Source organism: Sminthopsis crassicaudata, chromosome 5 (assembly GCF_048593235.1).
Source record: "Sminthopsis crassicaudata isolate SCR6 chromosome 5, ASM4859323v1, whole genome shotgun sequence".
Taxonomy (NCBI): Eukaryota; Metazoa; Chordata; class Mammalia; order Dasyuromorphia; family Dasyuridae; genus Sminthopsis; species Sminthopsis crassicaudata.
Window position 1 is genome coordinate 192940132 of NC_133621.1, and position 17410 is coordinate 192957541.

At 33.3% G+C, this 17410-nt stretch overlaps 1 protein-coding gene across 3 annotated transcripts in view; it reads left to right on the forward strand.

Annotated features, from left to right (window-relative positions):
* Positions 1 to 17410, forward strand: part of FERRY3 (FERRY endosomal RAB5 effector complex subunit 3) — an 86163-nt gene that overhangs the window by 47108 nt on the left and 21645 nt on the right. For all 3 annotated transcript variants that reach the window (XM_074269228.1, XM_074269227.1, XM_074269229.1), the window contains exons 3-9: positions 202 to 347; positions 2033 to 2214; positions 6038 to 6137; positions 6226 to 6347; positions 11311 to 11417; positions 11861 to 12058; positions 15852 to 15980. In XM_074269228.1, the coding sequence (XP_074125329.1) occupies positions 202 to 347; positions 2033 to 2214; positions 6038 to 6137; positions 6226 to 6347; positions 11311 to 11417; positions 11861 to 12058; positions 15852 to 15980 (984 nt within the window). The remainder of the gene's footprint in view (positions 1 to 201; positions 348 to 2032; positions 2215 to 6037; positions 6138 to 6225; positions 6348 to 11310; positions 11418 to 11860; positions 12059 to 15851; positions 15981 to 17410) is intronic.

Genomic DNA, 17410 nt, shown 5'->3' on the forward strand with positions numbered 1-17410 from the left:
ACAGCCCCTAAGATGTTGATAACTTTTTCTCTATCCATAGGTGCACAGGCTTTCTTCCTGCCCCTTCCCCCAACACCCCAGTTACCTGAGGTCAGGGCTGGTTCATGTTTGTCTTTTTTCCCTCATTGCCTGATGCTTGCTGACTAATTAATTGATCTGTTGGGGTTTAATTGATGTTGATTTGTGTTATTCCTGCTCCAGACTTAAAGAAATCTCTGAGCCAGTTTATAGAAGAAGAATCTCTAAGAGATTATGATAGGGAAGCTGAGGCTGCACTAGAAGCTTTAAGATCTGGTGAAGTTGATCTACATCAGCTGACAAGTGCTTGGGCAAAAACGTATGCTGAGGTGAGAACATGGGTCAAGCTGTAATTTCCCTTCCCTCCTTTTTACTGGTCTTGTGAATAAATATTAACATTTAATGGGGTGTTAAGATTTTACAAAGCACTGGTATCTACTTTAGGGAGCAAATAGTATAAGTATAATGCCCATTTTACAGATGAGGAAACTGAGACTCAGAAATGTTAAATGAGTTGTCCATAATCGAACAATGAATGCCAGAGCTAGGATTTAAATTCAAGGTTCCTAACAGAAGAGTTCATAGATTATTTAGTAGGCACCCTGAATACATTTAGACTGTAGTATAAGTTAAATTCTTTTTACTTTTTAAGAGCCCATCTACTGCATAAAGTGCAATTACACTTATTTTTTGTAATAAAAATGGACAAGGTAGGCATTCTCAGTGTTGAACAATTAAGGCAATGAAATTTATTGATATAGCTGCCTTGCTTAGTAAGAGTGTCACAAAAATATTTGGAGGGAAAAAAAATGTATGTGACTGTGGTAGAGTTACTAATAGTAGAGAAATAATCATTAAAGTAAAACCAGTTGTCTCATTAACCAGAGTAGTTTCATTCACACTTAGCAAAACTGGGATGTTAACACATTCATGGTAAATAATTTTTAAAAAATTGATGTAGCATCTTTGCTAACAATTTATCCATTGTTATTGTATATGTATAAATTAGTAATAAAAGAGGAACTAGAGTGTAGCACACTAAAGATTATTTCAGTGTGGGAATTCAATTAACCTGATTAGGCTTTTCTGGGTCTGATTTCTCCTAATTCTATTTTAATCCTGAGTAAAGTTTTATTCCACAGTCATCTATTTGTGCAGCATACCCTCTTGCCACTTAATTGTTTTTGATGTTTTGGGCCTAGTTCACAGAATCAGAGGTTAGCAATCCAGTCCATCAATGAGCACAGTGCTGTGATAGAGAGCTGCCTCATTCTAGTGCCAGCAATGGAGAGATTGTTCAGTTTTCATTGTGAGCACTGTAACTTCAGAAAGGAGTATCCACAAACCACTGCTTGAGCTGTTTTGTTGGTTATCTAGACTTAAAAAGCAAAGAGAAAAAAAGTTAATAATGCAGATTAAACTTTCAGGTGTATCATGTACATTCTTCCCCCAACGTGGATAGATCAACATTTATCAGCACTTCCTAACTGGCCAATAGTTGATTCACAGTCATTGTTTGCTGATGTGGATCCAGATTCTGCTTGAGTTCTAGTATTGAGGGCCACTTTGGCACTACGTAATAGAGGAACCTGAAATCAAAAATATGTTCTTGTAGCTTCTACTTAGCTCTACTTTCTAAGCTGAGAAGAGTATGATACGTTTTCTAACAAATCATTATCCTAGTAGTCCACCTCCACAGTACCTCATCATATTTGTGTTTTCCTAAAATATGAACACAGTTTTTCAGATGTAGTCTGATTAGGGTTGTTTTTGAGAAAATACATATCAAGGACGTATACAAACAGAAAGGGAAGTGGATTGATTATATATCAAGAATGAAAGGATAAAATATCTAAAGAGCACATTTGTATCATAATGTACTTACAAGAAAATTTGTGGGAAAACTTGGACAAGAACCAGTTGATATAGGGGAAAGAAGCTTTTTATATAATTCAAGCATTATATTTTAAAAGGAAACATTCCCTTTTTTCTCCTGTGTCTGTTTTATCTTTAGACCACATTAGAGCATGCAAGACCTGAAGAGCCAAGCTGGGATGAAGATTTTGCAGATGTCTACCATGACCTGATCCATTCTCCTGCCTCTGAAACACTCTTAAATTTGGAGCACAATTACTTTGTTAGTATTTCAGAACTTATTGGGGAAAGAGATGTGGAGTTGAAAAAGTTACGAGAAAGGTATTTCAGCTTTTCTTATGCTTAATTGTCATATTTCAGTATAATTAGATATACTTGTCTAGGGAGGAATTTTTCCAAACTCAAGAAAATTGAAGCAATAAGTAAGAAATATCTTCCTTCTTATGAATACAAATAAGTTCCTGGTTCATTTCAGTCTAATTGTTGAAATTAATGTTGCAGATCCATGTAGCTTTATGAAGTTTTCCTCAAATATGTCATTAATGATTGCATTCAGTTCTTAGTTTAAATCCTAATTTCATTGATCATTTGTAGTCAAGTTTATGCTCTAAGTTCATAATAGTCTTTAAGACTATAATGTTAGTGAAACAAATAACATTAGAAGAAGCTTTGAATTTGTGCCACTATATTCCTTCATCTAAAAGGGAAAAGATTATTGTATTGCCCATGTGCCTACATGGCAAGAAAACTTCCAAGCTTATTTGCTCTCATCCATTGCTTTTCCTGCCCTTTTTCGGGAATGTGGTCATGTTAACTAAACTATGGGAGATCTTTGTTTAAATTGTTTCCTAATCTGCCCTTGCATTCAGAAATAAATTAATTAGATTTCCATAAGCATTCCTATTTTTCAGGTCTTGAGAAGCAGTGTGTTAAAGTGGGTAGAGAGCCAGGAATCAGGAAGACCTAGGTCATATACTATATGAACTTATGAGCAAATCTTTTAATTCTCAGTGCTATTGGCACTCTTAAGTCAATAAATTATAGACTAGTTCTCATGCCTCAGTAGAGGGAATTTTCAGCGTTGTAGCTCCTAATAATAATAAAATCAGGATCTTTACCATCTTCCACAAGGAGATAAAATCATTCACAAGAAAGGCCCCCTTTCAGAGTCCTAGAGGTTTCTTCATCCAAAGGGTCCCAACTAGGTCCCAGTTCAACCTACTTGGGGCAAAGGTAATTCACATTACTCTGCTCCACAGCCTCTTAGCTCAACAATACCAGTTGGTCGTGTAAAAATTAACTCAAACTATATCAATTCCACTAATGTTCTGGCCTGCAACAGTACTCTCCCTGACCAAAAATGGCCTTTGATAGCCAGTCACAAAAATCAGCTTCCCTAAAAAATAATGCCCACTCCTTCATGCTCACCCCTCAATCTTACAACAGAGAAAAGGGGGCTTCATCAAGATGGCAACAAGGAGGAGCCAGCTTGGGCCAGCTCTAACAACCCACAGTGCTGCTACTGCTCTTTCTGCTTTGCTTGTGGTCCTATCCTAGTTGCTGCTTGCAGACATTATTTATTAAGCAGACAGCATTTATTAAGTTCTTACTGTGTGTCAGCCATTGTGTTAAGCAATTGGAATACAAAAAAACATAGTCCCTGCCCTCAAGGAGTTTGCATTCAAATAGGGAAGGAAATATGCAGACAACTATAAACTACATATAACTAGTGGGGAGGTAATTGTTGGGGGAAAGTATTGGGAGAATGGGGATAAGGGGTTGTCTCTTCTCTGACATTATAGAAGAGAAGAGATCTGAAAATAAACCTTTGAGATGACCTGAAAGAAAATCCAGTAAAAAAGACTGAGAAAGATTAGTCAGAAAGGAAAGCCAAGGGAGCGGTGTCATGAAAACCTGGAAAGGAGAGAATGAATGTTCAGCAGAAGTATAAAGTCCTGAGTTCCAATTAGGAAGCAGTTCAGCTCAGAAAAGCTCCATGAAGAGAAGGTTAATGGAGCTGGATCCCCATAGAGAGGAATGAATCACTGATGTCCACATAATCAGTATGTATGGGAACAGAACTTGAGGCCTGTTCTTCCCAACTTTAAGGCTGTTCACTATCTCTCAGTGCCTTTTACTTTAAATTTTTTAAAGAATATAGTAATGCTTTAAATCACACTATCATTTCAATTTCTCTTTTCTTCATGTTTATCTCAAGGACTGTACAAAACTAGGGGTTAACCACTCTGACCTGTGTAATGCTTAAAATGAAAATAAGTCCTAATGGTTAGCCAGACACACAATCTTCAACACTCCCTAGTTCTACTCAAACTAAATTAAAATGTAATTGAGAAATATTTAACCAAATAAATAAAACTACAATAAAATATAGTCAATATGGAGCCTGCAGAGATCTTTATATAAATTTTAATGGCCCCCATTTCTTTGAATTTGATACTACTACTCTATAGTATACCTTCAAATATATTACTATCACACCACTATGTACCTGTCAGCAGTACTTCTGGCCACATTTAAATATGGAAGAAAAGTTTGGGGAATCATAATAAATTCTATTTATTAAAGTTTTTTTTCAATAATGGTTTTCAATAATTCTCTTTAAATTTTCAAAACTGCAACAACATTCATGATCCACTAGGGGGAACATGTATCATGTATAGTTGTGTGTATGCATGTGATTTTATATCCAGATGTGTCTGTCAGTATTCATACCTCTGACAAATGAAACCTTTTTCAGATTTTTTTTTTTTTTTTTTTTTTTTTGCCTCTTGAGTTTATGTGAGCATAGGAAACTCCAGGTGAGGAAACTGTATCTGATAGTGCACAAAACAATTTCTGCATTTTGATGTCTACAATGTAAAAAGGGGCTTGACTTGTTTTTGGAAGAGAGGTGGAAATAGCAGTGCTGGAGCTAAAGTCAGGAGCCCTAATATTGAATCCTGCATTTAGAAAGTATATAGGTATGTGTGTGGGTGGGTATGTATGTTTATGTGAAACAGTCATAGTTGATAGAATGCTAGCCTTGGAATCAGGAAGACCTTTATTCAATTTCTGCTTCCTATACATACCAACTGCCTCACTCTTATATCATTATGTCACATAGTCTCTGCCTCAATTTCCTCATCTGTAAAATCGTGATAATAATAGTACCTATCTCTAGGGTTTTCATGAGGATAAAATGAAATAATTTTGTAAAGCACTTTGCAAATCTTTATAAATGTTAACCATTATTGTTATTCTGTTTTCTCTGTTCTTGGCTTCTCTTCTACTTAAAAAAAAAAAAAAAATCTTAAGTTCATTGGTGAATTCCTTCCACAATAGATTTGTTTTTCTTGTGTCTTCAGAATTTCATTCTTGAGCATCTACCTTTTCTACAATTTTTCCTTTGAACCCTTCGACCCTTTGAAAACTACTTTCTCTAAATTTGTAGTACATGTAAGATTATGCTCAGAGGTTATGTCTCATTTGAATCCAAGTTCTCTGGCTTACATATGCCTTTGTATCTGATTGATGGTCATCACATTATCCCATATAAAACAAATGTATTTTGAACAAAGATTACAGGTTATGTGCTTCAAGAAATCTGTAGATGTCAAAAGCAATTTGCTTTTGTTAACAAGAATTCTCTAATGCAGTTTTAATCAAAAATCTATTAGATTTGAGTACTTTCTTTCATAAAGTAATTGCAGATACAAATCTCCCTTATAAGCAAAGTGTCTGATAATTTACAGAATTACAGGGTCAGGGGGCAGCTAGATGGTACAGTGGATAGAGTACCAGCCCTGAAGTCAGAAGGACCTGAGTTCAAATCTGGACTCAGACACTTAATACTTCCTGGCTGTGTGACCCTGGGCAAGTCACTTAACACTAATTGTCTCAGAAAAAAAAATACAGGGCCAGTTTTATGCCTTTTTCTGAAGATCTTGAAGTGCTTTTTTCTAACAAAATAACTCTTCATCCCCGGGAGGTAAGAGAGTAACAAATATCCTCATTTTGCTGATCAAGAGATAAGAATAACTGTTGGTAGTGGTAAGAAACTGGAACTAAGCCCTTTTATTTCTGCACCAGGGCTCAGACTAGGTTTGCTACCTCAACTGATTTGTGTGTTCTTCCCTATTTTCAGGCAAGGTGCAGAAATGGATAAAGTAATGCAAGAACTGGGTAAATCCCTAACAGATCAGGATGTAAATTCATTGGCAGCTCAGCATTTTGAATCCCAACAGGTAAATAAAGAGGAAGGTTTTTCATTCATGTAGTTATATTTTATGTTTCTTTTTAAAATAAAATTAATTATTTTGGATACTGTTTTAGGTCTTAGAGAATAAATGGGCCAGTGAGCTAAAACAGTCAACAGCTATCCAAAAACAGGAATATCAGGAATGGGTAATAAAGCTTCACCAAGACCTAAAAAATCCAAACAACAAATCCATCAGGTATTAATTATCTGAAATATTAAGCTTTTTTTTTTATTGTTTACAATAGTGGGGTTTTAGAGTCTTTTAGGGAAAATGTCTTTTTGGATTGTAGAAATTCCCTAAGTTAGACATGGAATTTCAAGATAATTGTGATTTTTTTTCTTTTTTGTTTGATTTGTGTGGTGTGGGATTTGGGGGTTTTTGGAGAGTTTTTTGGTTGTTATTGTTGTTTGTTTGTTTGTTTGTTTGTTTCTTGGAAAAAAAGCTTCAGAAACATTTTAAATCCAAAAACTTTAATACCACTTGTTTTCCATATATCATTTTTTTCTTTTAAATTGACTTGACCCTAAGTTAGTTTAATTGTAATACAAATAATATACTGTGTTACTTCTTGGCCTCAATCTTTTTTTTCCTCTCTTGCGATCTTCATTTTTCATTTTTTTTTTAAGCTGCCAAAGCTATTTTTACTTTTTTTTTTTTTTTAAGCTTTCAAGGTACATTGAATTAGATGTTTACTTAAAATGTTATAGAATAGTGTCTTATATGTCCAGACATATACCATATACATTTAGAGATAATTATGTGCTTCTCGTTCATATAGTCACTTTGTTTACAGGTCACTTCTCATCTGAATCTTAAAAGCCTTTGTCTGGTTGTGATTTTTTTCATCTAAAATTGGCCCCTTACCCATGTTTTCATATTTCCATGCAGAACAAAGTCAGGTCATTTGTCACTGATTAGAAGTGAAATGACATCCTTGAGAGTTGCTATTTTGGGATGTTAATCTCATCTCCTATTTAAAGAGCAGTGAGCACCAGGGAGGCAGGGCCTATCTATCTTACAGGAGAGGCATTGCACACCTATTGTGATATATAGGGTGATAAGAAGGATCCTATCACAAAATAGTTTTCCTTTTTAAGTACTATTTCACCCAAAATTTAATTTTTGATATTTTCAAGATGAACTGATTGAATGAATATCATTCATTTAAGTTTAGCATTGTACTTTATGAGGTTCCTATTTTAAAATGTTAGTCTCTAAAGGTGTTAAACCTCATTATAAATGTTTATCATTTTGCCACTTTCTGACTGAAGCTCCATATTTGCGACATGTTTAAGTGCCTGGGTGGGGGGGTTAGTTGTAAAAGGATACAAGAGTGACTTTTCTGTTTTTGCCTAGTGCTGACCCCAACCCAGGAGACAAATTGGTCAAATATACTTTATATCCTATCTATATGTGTTCTGAATAATGGTGATGACTCACTGAGTCTGATAATGATTCACATTGGAATTGCATACTTCTGAAGCAATAATGATTGCTGTATCTGCATTTAGGCAAGAAATAACTTGACAGATGTACTTAAAGTTGTTACTTCCAACTTGAGAGGGTTTTTTTTCCAGATTTAAAAAAACCAACCAAACAAAAAAGAGATGAAAGAGGCAATAAAATTTATACATCTTATGTCAACAATTTTGAAATATATGCATTTTCTAATAATCATTGTTTTAGGGCATAGAGAGTTAACTATATTTATAATAATGATCAAAGCACCCTTATTATTTCAGCTTAATTTAGAATATTTTTGAGCATTTTCATGCTCACAGCATCTTTTCCTTGTTTGCTAACAGTATTAGAAAATATACAGTTGTTGTACCTAAATATTATGTAATTCTGAATAATGCCAAAAAAAATAGAAAGTAAAAATTAGTATTTGAATTGAGGCTATTAATACTGTAGTACATCATTTCATCTTAAAGTATATTATGATGTAGATATTATATTGTTTCCTTTCTCAAGGGATACAGGAGGGGCAAGCTACTTCACAAAGTATGAGTCCATACTTTTCCACTTCTCACTCTTATTGTTGTAAGGGAAGTCTTGTCCAGGATTAGAGAAGTGTTGGCCTCTCTGTATTCTGCTCTAGCCATACCATATGGGAAGCACTGTTTTTTTGGATTTCATTTAGGACTTCCACAAACTCAGTGAAAAATTAATTCTACAAAACTGAGTTTTCATTAAAGCAGTATTATGTAAAAAGCAGCTCTTTCTAATTAGTAAATAAGTCACTTTATTGTTGTTATTGTCCTTAAACTAATTTGAGAAAAATTAATGTACTTCCCTTACTGCCAGAATATAGCAGGTATAGGAATAAACTCCACAGAATCTAAGAATTAGAAACTTAGAGGTGATCTATACCATCACATTCCTGAAAAAGAATCCCTAGCAATGATCATCCTTCCTTTCAAGAAGAAAGAATCCAGCATGCACCAAAATATCCCATCCATAGTTTTGATAGTTAGGATTTTTTTCTTTGCATCAAGCTTAAATTTTATCTTTCTGCAGTTTTTCCTCATTGCTCCTGATTTTGCTGTCTGAGACCAAACTAAACAAGTCTAATTCCTCTTTCATCTAGCTTCATGATTACTTGTAGACAAATAGCATCTTTTCTTTCTTTTCTTCTCCAAACTAAATATTCCCCAATTCCTTTAACTGATCCTCATAGAACTTAATCTGAGATCCCTGCACCATCATTGTTGCCTTCCTCTATATACTCTTCAGCATCTTAATGACCTACCCAAAATGAAAATGGTGTTTCTCAAGTGTCATGGCTAGAGCAGGTCACAGAGAGGCCAGCGTTTCCCTGATCCTGGATACAGCTTACCTTAATACAACCCAATCCTTGTAAAGCAGTCATATAAGAGTGAGAAGTGACAAGTATAGACTCACACTATGTGAAGTAGCTAACACAGTTAAGGAAATGGAATTTGAGAGTAGTGAAGTGATAAAACTAAAGTCACACAGTTAAGGAATATTAAAAGTAGCACTGGAAAACAGGTTTTTCAGTCTATACACCCAGTGCTCAGTGCATTGCTGCATGTTTTTACATTGCTGTTTTTAAAAAATCTACATAGAGACTTCAATCTGTATCCAGGTAGTAATGCTAACATATGACTTAGTAAAATAAGTGGCAATAGATTATTATATCTTAAACTCAGGGATGGGAAATACTGGTATAAAAAAAATTTTTAAAGTAGAATTAAAGCTTGAAAGTATTAAAAGTATTAAAAGCTCATATTAGATTCTGGCAGATGGGAAATCTGGTTTTTACTTTGGTTCTCAATTTCTTCACTCTCTTTACCATCTGCCACACTTATGTTTTTCTTCCCTACCCCAGATATTTTTGTTTTATTTCCACCAAGTAGAGTAGTTGTACTGATTTATTTTACTGCTTTGTTACTCAGATATTCAGATGGATCTGTGATCTCATTGATTTGGGATTTCCTTCCACTAGTTGAGTTTACAACCCTTCTGCTATATGAGGTTTATCCAGTGTGTTTCTCTCTTTCTCCTGACATTGAAGGAATACTAATGCAACATCTTGGGTCATCATTATCATCACATCTTCCTTCCATATGACTTTTCCCATTTTCTTTTCCTATCATCCTATTCCTTGATATGACATCTTTTATTCCTTTTCTTCAGCATTTCTTACCAGTGGCTGCAATTTTGCCCTCTGAGTAATGCTCATTTTTAGTTTTTTGGAGGCAATTATGGGTCTATATCTTGCTGCTATAGAACAACACTGGTAGAAATATTAGTTTTTAAAAGTGAACTTTTGCTTTCATGGGAAATTCAGGTTAGTAATGAGGTTTGTAATTTCCCAGAAGCAATTCAGTTTGATTTCCTCTTCCTTACTACTTTCCCTGTTAGTCATTTGTTCTGTCATTTCCAGGAAAAAGTTTATTCTTCTTAAGAAAGAAAACAAAAGGAAAATAATAATTGAGCATTAAAAAATATCTTTACCTTCTGTCTGTAGTCAGTTATCATTTTCCCATCTACTCCAATCAAAGGCCCTATCCCTTCTTTTGTTTTCCTCTGGCTTCTTTTACTGTCTTTATCTTCTTCTGAGCTTCAGCATTCTTGACACTGTTTTTACAGTATTGTAGCATGCTCTTATAGCCATATTATCTGTCCTAGCTTCTATCTATTTTGCATTTCTTTAGAAATTTTGATTAGTTGGTAAGTTTCCTAATGCATTTGCATCAGAGACGTCTCATTTTTTTCCTCTTCATAATTCTTTTTGTTTGTGATTTCCTCATTGAAATTAGTGGAATTGAATATTTTCATGAACTGCAATTATTTTTATAGTGGATTTTTCAGATATTTATCATTAGTGCTGTAGTAAGTGATGACCAGATATCTTGTGAATACTGTTTCTTTTTGCTTCTGGGCATCTGTTAAATCTCACCCTACCAACTCTTTTCTTTGCTTCTCCATAGCGAACTATGAGACATCTTGCTAAGCTGCACGTCCTCCTTTTGGTTTCATTTATAGTAAGAATATCAAGATTTACCTGATTCCACTTTTCTAGTAAATATGCCTATGTATTTGGTTATTGGATAAATATCTCACATATTCAAATTTTAATTTTATAGTCAAATTTAAATTAATTGATGGTCTGAAAATTGCTTTTTAGCACCCTTTTCCTCCTTTACACCACTGTGAAATCATAGCCTGCATAGGTCAGAGAGCTATTTAAAATTTTTTTTTTGTTTGCCAAGGCCAAAGTATAAGTACGTGGCCAGTCTAAAGATGATGTGCTTTTTGCTTATTAGCCAAGTTGGTCCTCATGAAGTAACCTCTTGTGTGTTGCCAGGGCTGTTCTAAAAGGTTATCCATCATGACAAAACCTTTTAGAGTTTGCATTGCCCTAGAAAACAAGGTTTTTGAGAATCAAGGGATATTTCCACACTGTGGGGAGGCAACAGCTGTGTGACCCTAGGCAAGTCACTTAACTTAAAAAAATAATATATATTAAAGCCCAGAAAGAGGTGAAGTTAGTGAAGTAGGCTAAAGGAAGCTTAAGAATTAAGTTGGGGATCAATTAAATGTTCCTTTCTAGTTCAGTTTTTTCTCATTTCATTTTCAAAAATGCTTTTGTTTAGAATTTACCAATAACATTTTAAAAAACAAATTTCAGTGAAGAAATTAAAGTCCAGCCCAGTCAATTCAGAGAATCTGTAGAAGCAAATGGAAGAATTTATGAAGATCAAAGGAAGTTAGAAGAAAGCTTTACCATTCACTTAGGTAAGTGAATAGCTTAGTGTAATTATAATTACAATAATTGATTTTTTAATGTTTTATAAAAGAAAGAATGCTTGGCATATTTACCCAGTGTATTTTTTGACTCCCTTTTTAAATACACATTGCCATCATTATAAATTATTATTAGTTATCTAGCATGTAGCATTATTAAACATATAAAATTAGCCATTAAAAGTGAGATTTACTATATAGGCTTTTTCATTATACATAATTTTCAACATACGTAATACAGACTTTATTCTGTGTTTCTCTTATACCACATTATTCCTTAGTTGTGTTCCATATTTGCAGTTAGCCTATATGTTTTTATTAATGGGTTTGTAGCATCTTTTTCTATTCTTTATATGTGAACAAATTCATGTTTGCTTGTATTTGTTAAGTTCAGGATAAAATTAATCTAAAATAGGGCTATTTTTTACACCTAGGGGCCCAGCTGAAGACCATGCATAATTTGAGATTGCTGAGAGCAGACATGTTAGACTTCTGTAAACACAAACGAAATCATCGGAGTGGTGTAAAACTCCATCGGTTGCAGACAGCACTCTCACTCTACTCAGCGTCTCTCTGTGGTCTGGTTTTATTGGTTGATAATCGCATCAATTCATACAGTGGTATTAAAAGAGGTAAATTAATCCAGTTTCATTCTGTTTATTAAATTCCTTCTTATAAATCTTTTTCCAAAAATCTTTTTTTTTATATATAACATATCTCAATATACAAAACATTATACTAGGAACTAAAGCATAGTTATTTTGCACAGATTTCATGCTTCTCTATTAATAGCCTCCTTTTGATTTGATTTTCTTTTTTCCTTGTCAAAGTTCTGTTTTACTTTTATTATATTGCTTGATAAAATGTTTGGTTAATAATGAAATTATAGTATAATTAACTATAAAAATAGGTACCTTAAGATAATATGGCATATATAAACCTGATCAAAAGAAAGGGTTTGTGATTTGGAATCAGAGAGCATTGATTAGAATTCCAGCCACTTACCGTTTTCTAACTATAGACAAAACATTTATAACCTCTTTGTATCAGTTTCATTAACTGTAAAAGTAGGGGATTAGAATGAATGATTTCTAAGATGCTTACCAGCTTTAAATCATCTATGAAGCTATGTAGCACTACCAGGACTACAAGGGTATAAATAAAACAAACACTAATAGAGAACTATACCTGAATAACTATAGTAATTAGTCTTGGTCCTGGAGAATAAACAACGAAACATTCATTTCTTCATTAAGCAGAGAGTGAGAAAAAGTGTGGCAGTAGATTACATCCATTATCATACACTATCAGGTCTTTATACATTGTTTTCTTTTTTTAAACTCTTCTTTTTTTAATGAGGGAAGTTTCGTTTTCTTGCTGGGGGAAGGGAAGAAGATTAAATGATTGAAATGTGAAAACAAAAAGCATCAATAAATATGATTTCAAATAAAGTAATAGGTTTTATCATTTAAGTGATTTACCAAGTATGTGGGAGTAGGATTCAAACTCATTTACTGTTCTTCTTGTTTCGTTTCAGTTATGTTTAATTTTGGGAGACCTCATTTGGGGTTTTCTTGGCAAAAATTTTGAAATAGATTGCCATTTCCTTCTAAAGCTCATTTGACAGATGAGGAAAGTGAGGCAAACAGGATGAAGTGACTTTAGGGTCATGTAGCTGGTAAATGTCTGAGACTAAATTTGAACTCAGGAAGCTAAGTCTTCCTGATTCCAGATCCCAGCATTCTATCCACTATACTACCTAGCTGCCCAGAATTTATATGTTCTTAATTTCAACTCTAGAAAACTATGCACTACACCTAGAGTAGCAGTTCATTTTTAGTGAGTTAAATTAAGCATATCTGGGAGTGTAACTTTCTTAAAAGCTGTGAAACCAAATGGAATTTATATCCCATTCTTAAGAACCTTAATGTACTCTCTCCTACTTTTTGAACTGTATTGTAATCATTTAAAGGATAACAACTTTTTGAATATTTAGAATCATATCCAGCTTTTTTTCTTTTGACCCTCTTTAACCTTAAATATCTGCTCCTTGAATGTTCATTCTGTATGTATTATATGTGTATGTATTATATGTGTATACATTAGCTCTCTCCTTAGAATATAAGAGAACAGGAAGCTTCGTATTTGCCTTTGAATCTCTAGTGCTTAGAACAGTGTCTAACAAAATTGTAGGCACTTAATGAGTGCTTGTTGATTGAGTTGAGGCCCAGGTAGTTTAATCACTGTCCAAGATGAAGCTTAGACAAAGGGTTGGCCATCATATAATGACTTTTTCAGCTACATCATATTAAACAATCTGCATAGGTAGAAGGAACTAACCCTATGGATAAAATCATAGGTTTTTTTTAAACAATTTTTTAAAATTATAAGCTTAAATTCTCCATAAAACATTTTCAGAAATGCAATAGGACACAAAAAGGGAATTGTATATGAAGCCATGTATCTCTTACTTCATACCAATTGCTTTTTTTAAAGTATATAATGCATTTCCTGTGTTACTTTAAAAACTGCCCTGGTTGTCTGTGCTTCTTAACTTCCTTCTCTTTTTTTTCTATGCATCTTAAAAAATATATATTTCAAGCTTTTTTGAGTAACTCCCTTTTTCCCCACCCCCTTTTAACAAATTAAGTATATTCAATCGAAATGAATCCTTATGGTGGCTATGCCTAGAAATGTTTGTCTCTTTATGCACCTTGAGTCTACCATTTCTCTGGCAGGAGGAGTATGTAGCATCCTCCCCCATAGGTCTTCCAAAGACATGATTGATCATTGCATTGAACTGAGTTCTTAGGTCTTTCTGAAGTATGTTTCCTTATAATCTTATTATCCTTATGTAAATTATTTTTCGGGTTTTGACATCAATTCCTGTCAGTTCATACTACCCAAGATTCTCTAAAATTATCTATTTCATCATTTCTTACAAATAATAATAATCCGTTAAATTCAGTCTTTCCCCCAAATGACAGGAAATTCCAGTTCTTTTCTCTTTTTTCCCCCTCCAATTAATTCCTATTTCTGGACAAGGAAGTTTATTTTGCTTGCTATCAGCAAAATCCATCATTTTTCTTTTTAGGATTTGAAGACAAATTCCTATTCCCATAGAGCCAGCCTATCTTTTTCTTTTTTTATAAATAAGTTTTTACTGATGTTTTCTGCTTCTTATATCACCATGATATCCCATGTTCCCTGCCCTTTCTACTCCCAGAGAGCCATCCCATATAACAAATAAAAAAATATTTTTTTAAAGGAGGGGAAAGTTATCACAGTTGATCAGTATATTGAAAGTGTCCGAAAACATGTAGATGTGTATCGTTTATGGATCTCCCTCTTCCATAAAATATTAGGTTGGGGATATCTTCTTATATCTTTGAGTCTTCCTTCCATCATCTTTTTATAAATACTTCCTTCCTAGTGTTATCTTTCCTCTTAATGACACCTCTCTTCTTGCTTGTTACACCACTAAGTTTGCTATATTTATTTCATTCTGTTTATGTATGTGTTCAACTCCACATTGTCTTTTTTAAATAAGAGTGAAATTCATCTGCCACCTACCCTCTCTTATCCTTCCTCCAAGTTTATATGCTCCTTTTCTCAAGCATCTTAATTGTAAATATTAAGTTTTATTCTTTTTTCCTTCCTTTCTATGCCATTGTATTCCTTTTCCTTTTCCTTTTCTTTCATCTCTTAAAACTCCCACAACAGAACTAATCTACCCCTGGTGTTCTATTTTTCTTATTTGAGTCTCTCAGAAGTTTTTAAAGACATTTAGATTTTGAAGGGACACTTGTCTCTTCTCCTCCTATTATAACCCTATATCATCATAATGACCCTTCAAATTGCTCAAATTTATCTTTCTAGGTTTCTTTTGAATTTTGTGTTTGCATTTCACAGTTCTTGCTTAGTTCTGGTCTTTTGAATAGAAATGCTCACAAGTCCCCTATTCCACTTGAGACAACTGGTAGCACAGTGAACAGAACAGTTGATCCAGAATCAGAAAGATTTGAGTCCAAATTTAGCCTAGCTGTATGGCCCTGGGCAAGTAACTTAAATTGTTTGCCTCAAATTCCTCAACTTTAAAATGGGAATAATAATAGCACTTACTTTACAAGATTTCTTGATCATTATTTGGATTATTGGAATAAATATGTGAGAATTGTACTGTCTACCTCCATTAAGGCAGCCCTCTTAGCCAGAAGTCAAAATCTTAGATTTTTGAAGTACTTAGTTTCATATATTAATTGAAGATGAAAGTGTGAGAGATGGATTATAAATCTTTTGTATGTGTGTGTGTGTGTGTGTGTGTGTGTGTGTGTGTTGCCATGCATACTAGAGTGATCTATAAGTAAAACCCAAGATTCAACAACTTGAATTTTAAATTTATGTGTAAGTTTTTGTGTCTCTTAGATTTTGCTACAGTTTGTCAAGAATGCACTGACTTTCATTTCCCTCGGATTGAAGAGCAGTTGGAAATTGTCCAACAGGTAGTACTTTATGCTCGAACTCAACGCAGGAGTAAATTGAAAGAACCAAATGGTCAGTAAAACAAAAAACTTTATTTTTTTTAAGGTTCACCAAAAAAATTTAAATTTCCTTTATTCTCATTGATCATTAGTAACATTACATAAACACTTTCTAACAATATCTTACTTGGTAAATTCTAATTCAGAAATTTTCTTAATATTTCTTTCAAAATATACTTTATTCTTAATCCACTTCAACAGTAGTACTTAGGTCACCATGCTTTGAATGGTATAGTGATTGATAATAATGAGACACCTTAATATGTATGTTAATTTTTTTCTTTTGGTCTCAAGTTTTTAAAATTTGTTTTATAGATTAGTATAGGACTCTGAACAAAATGGATATTAAACAAAGGCTGTTGCTTTATTGATTCAGTTTCTTTAATTATTAAATATAATTTTGCTATAAGATTTTGCTTATTTGTATTGTGTGTGCTAGTTCAGATACAAAATTAGAAGAAAAGCTCTAATTTTAGGAAAAAAATCATTTTGTCCCTTTCACACTTTTAAAAATCATTAAAGTAACATTTCAGCTCCTTTTCCCCCTCTACTTAATATTTAATAGAATCCTGTGACACAAAGCAGTAAGTTCCTGGTCATGTTGATTAAGCATTATTTCCTTAAGATGCTATGCCCTATTTTTTTTTTTTTTGTTATTTTAATCTCTACATTCAAGACAAGTGTCTTTACAATTTATTTTCTAAACACTTTATAAATAATATTGGGTGAAAGAGGACCAAGAAATAAATGTTCTTCATTGAATAAATGAATGATTTTTTTCATTCTTTCTACTTAGGCACTATAATCACAAAATATCGGTAAAAGCATAAGTCTAAAAGAGAACTCTGATCAAATTCTAGAACCTCTTACTCTGTTCTTGTTTGGATTTAAAATAAAAATAAATAAATAAATAAGCCCTTAATTTAAAAAATCTTTAAGAATTAATATAATTTCGGGGCAGCTAGGTGGCGCAGTGGATAGAGCACCAGCCCTGAATTCAGGAGGACCCTAGTTCAAATCTGGTCTCAGATACTTAACACTTCCTAGCTGTGTGACCCTGGGCAAATCACTTAACCCCAGCCTCAGAAAAAGAAAAAAAGAAAAAAAAAAGAATTAATATAATTTGTTTTCCATATATCATACAGAGTCTGTACTGCAATCATACACAACAGTCAATATAGTAAAGTAAAACAAGTATCAAAAAGTTATACTGATAGACAGTACATGCAATTTTACTCTCAATTTGTTTTTTTTGTTTGTTAAAAGAAAAAAAAAGAGTGTTTTCTAAGTTAATCTTTTTAAACTATTTTGTTGCCATTTAAAGTTATATTGACTTATATGGGTAAAATAATTATATATATTGTTCTTTTCATTCTGTTTTATTTAAAATTACTCCTTTCAAGTCTCCTAATTTTTTTTACATCTTTATAAATTAAAGAGACA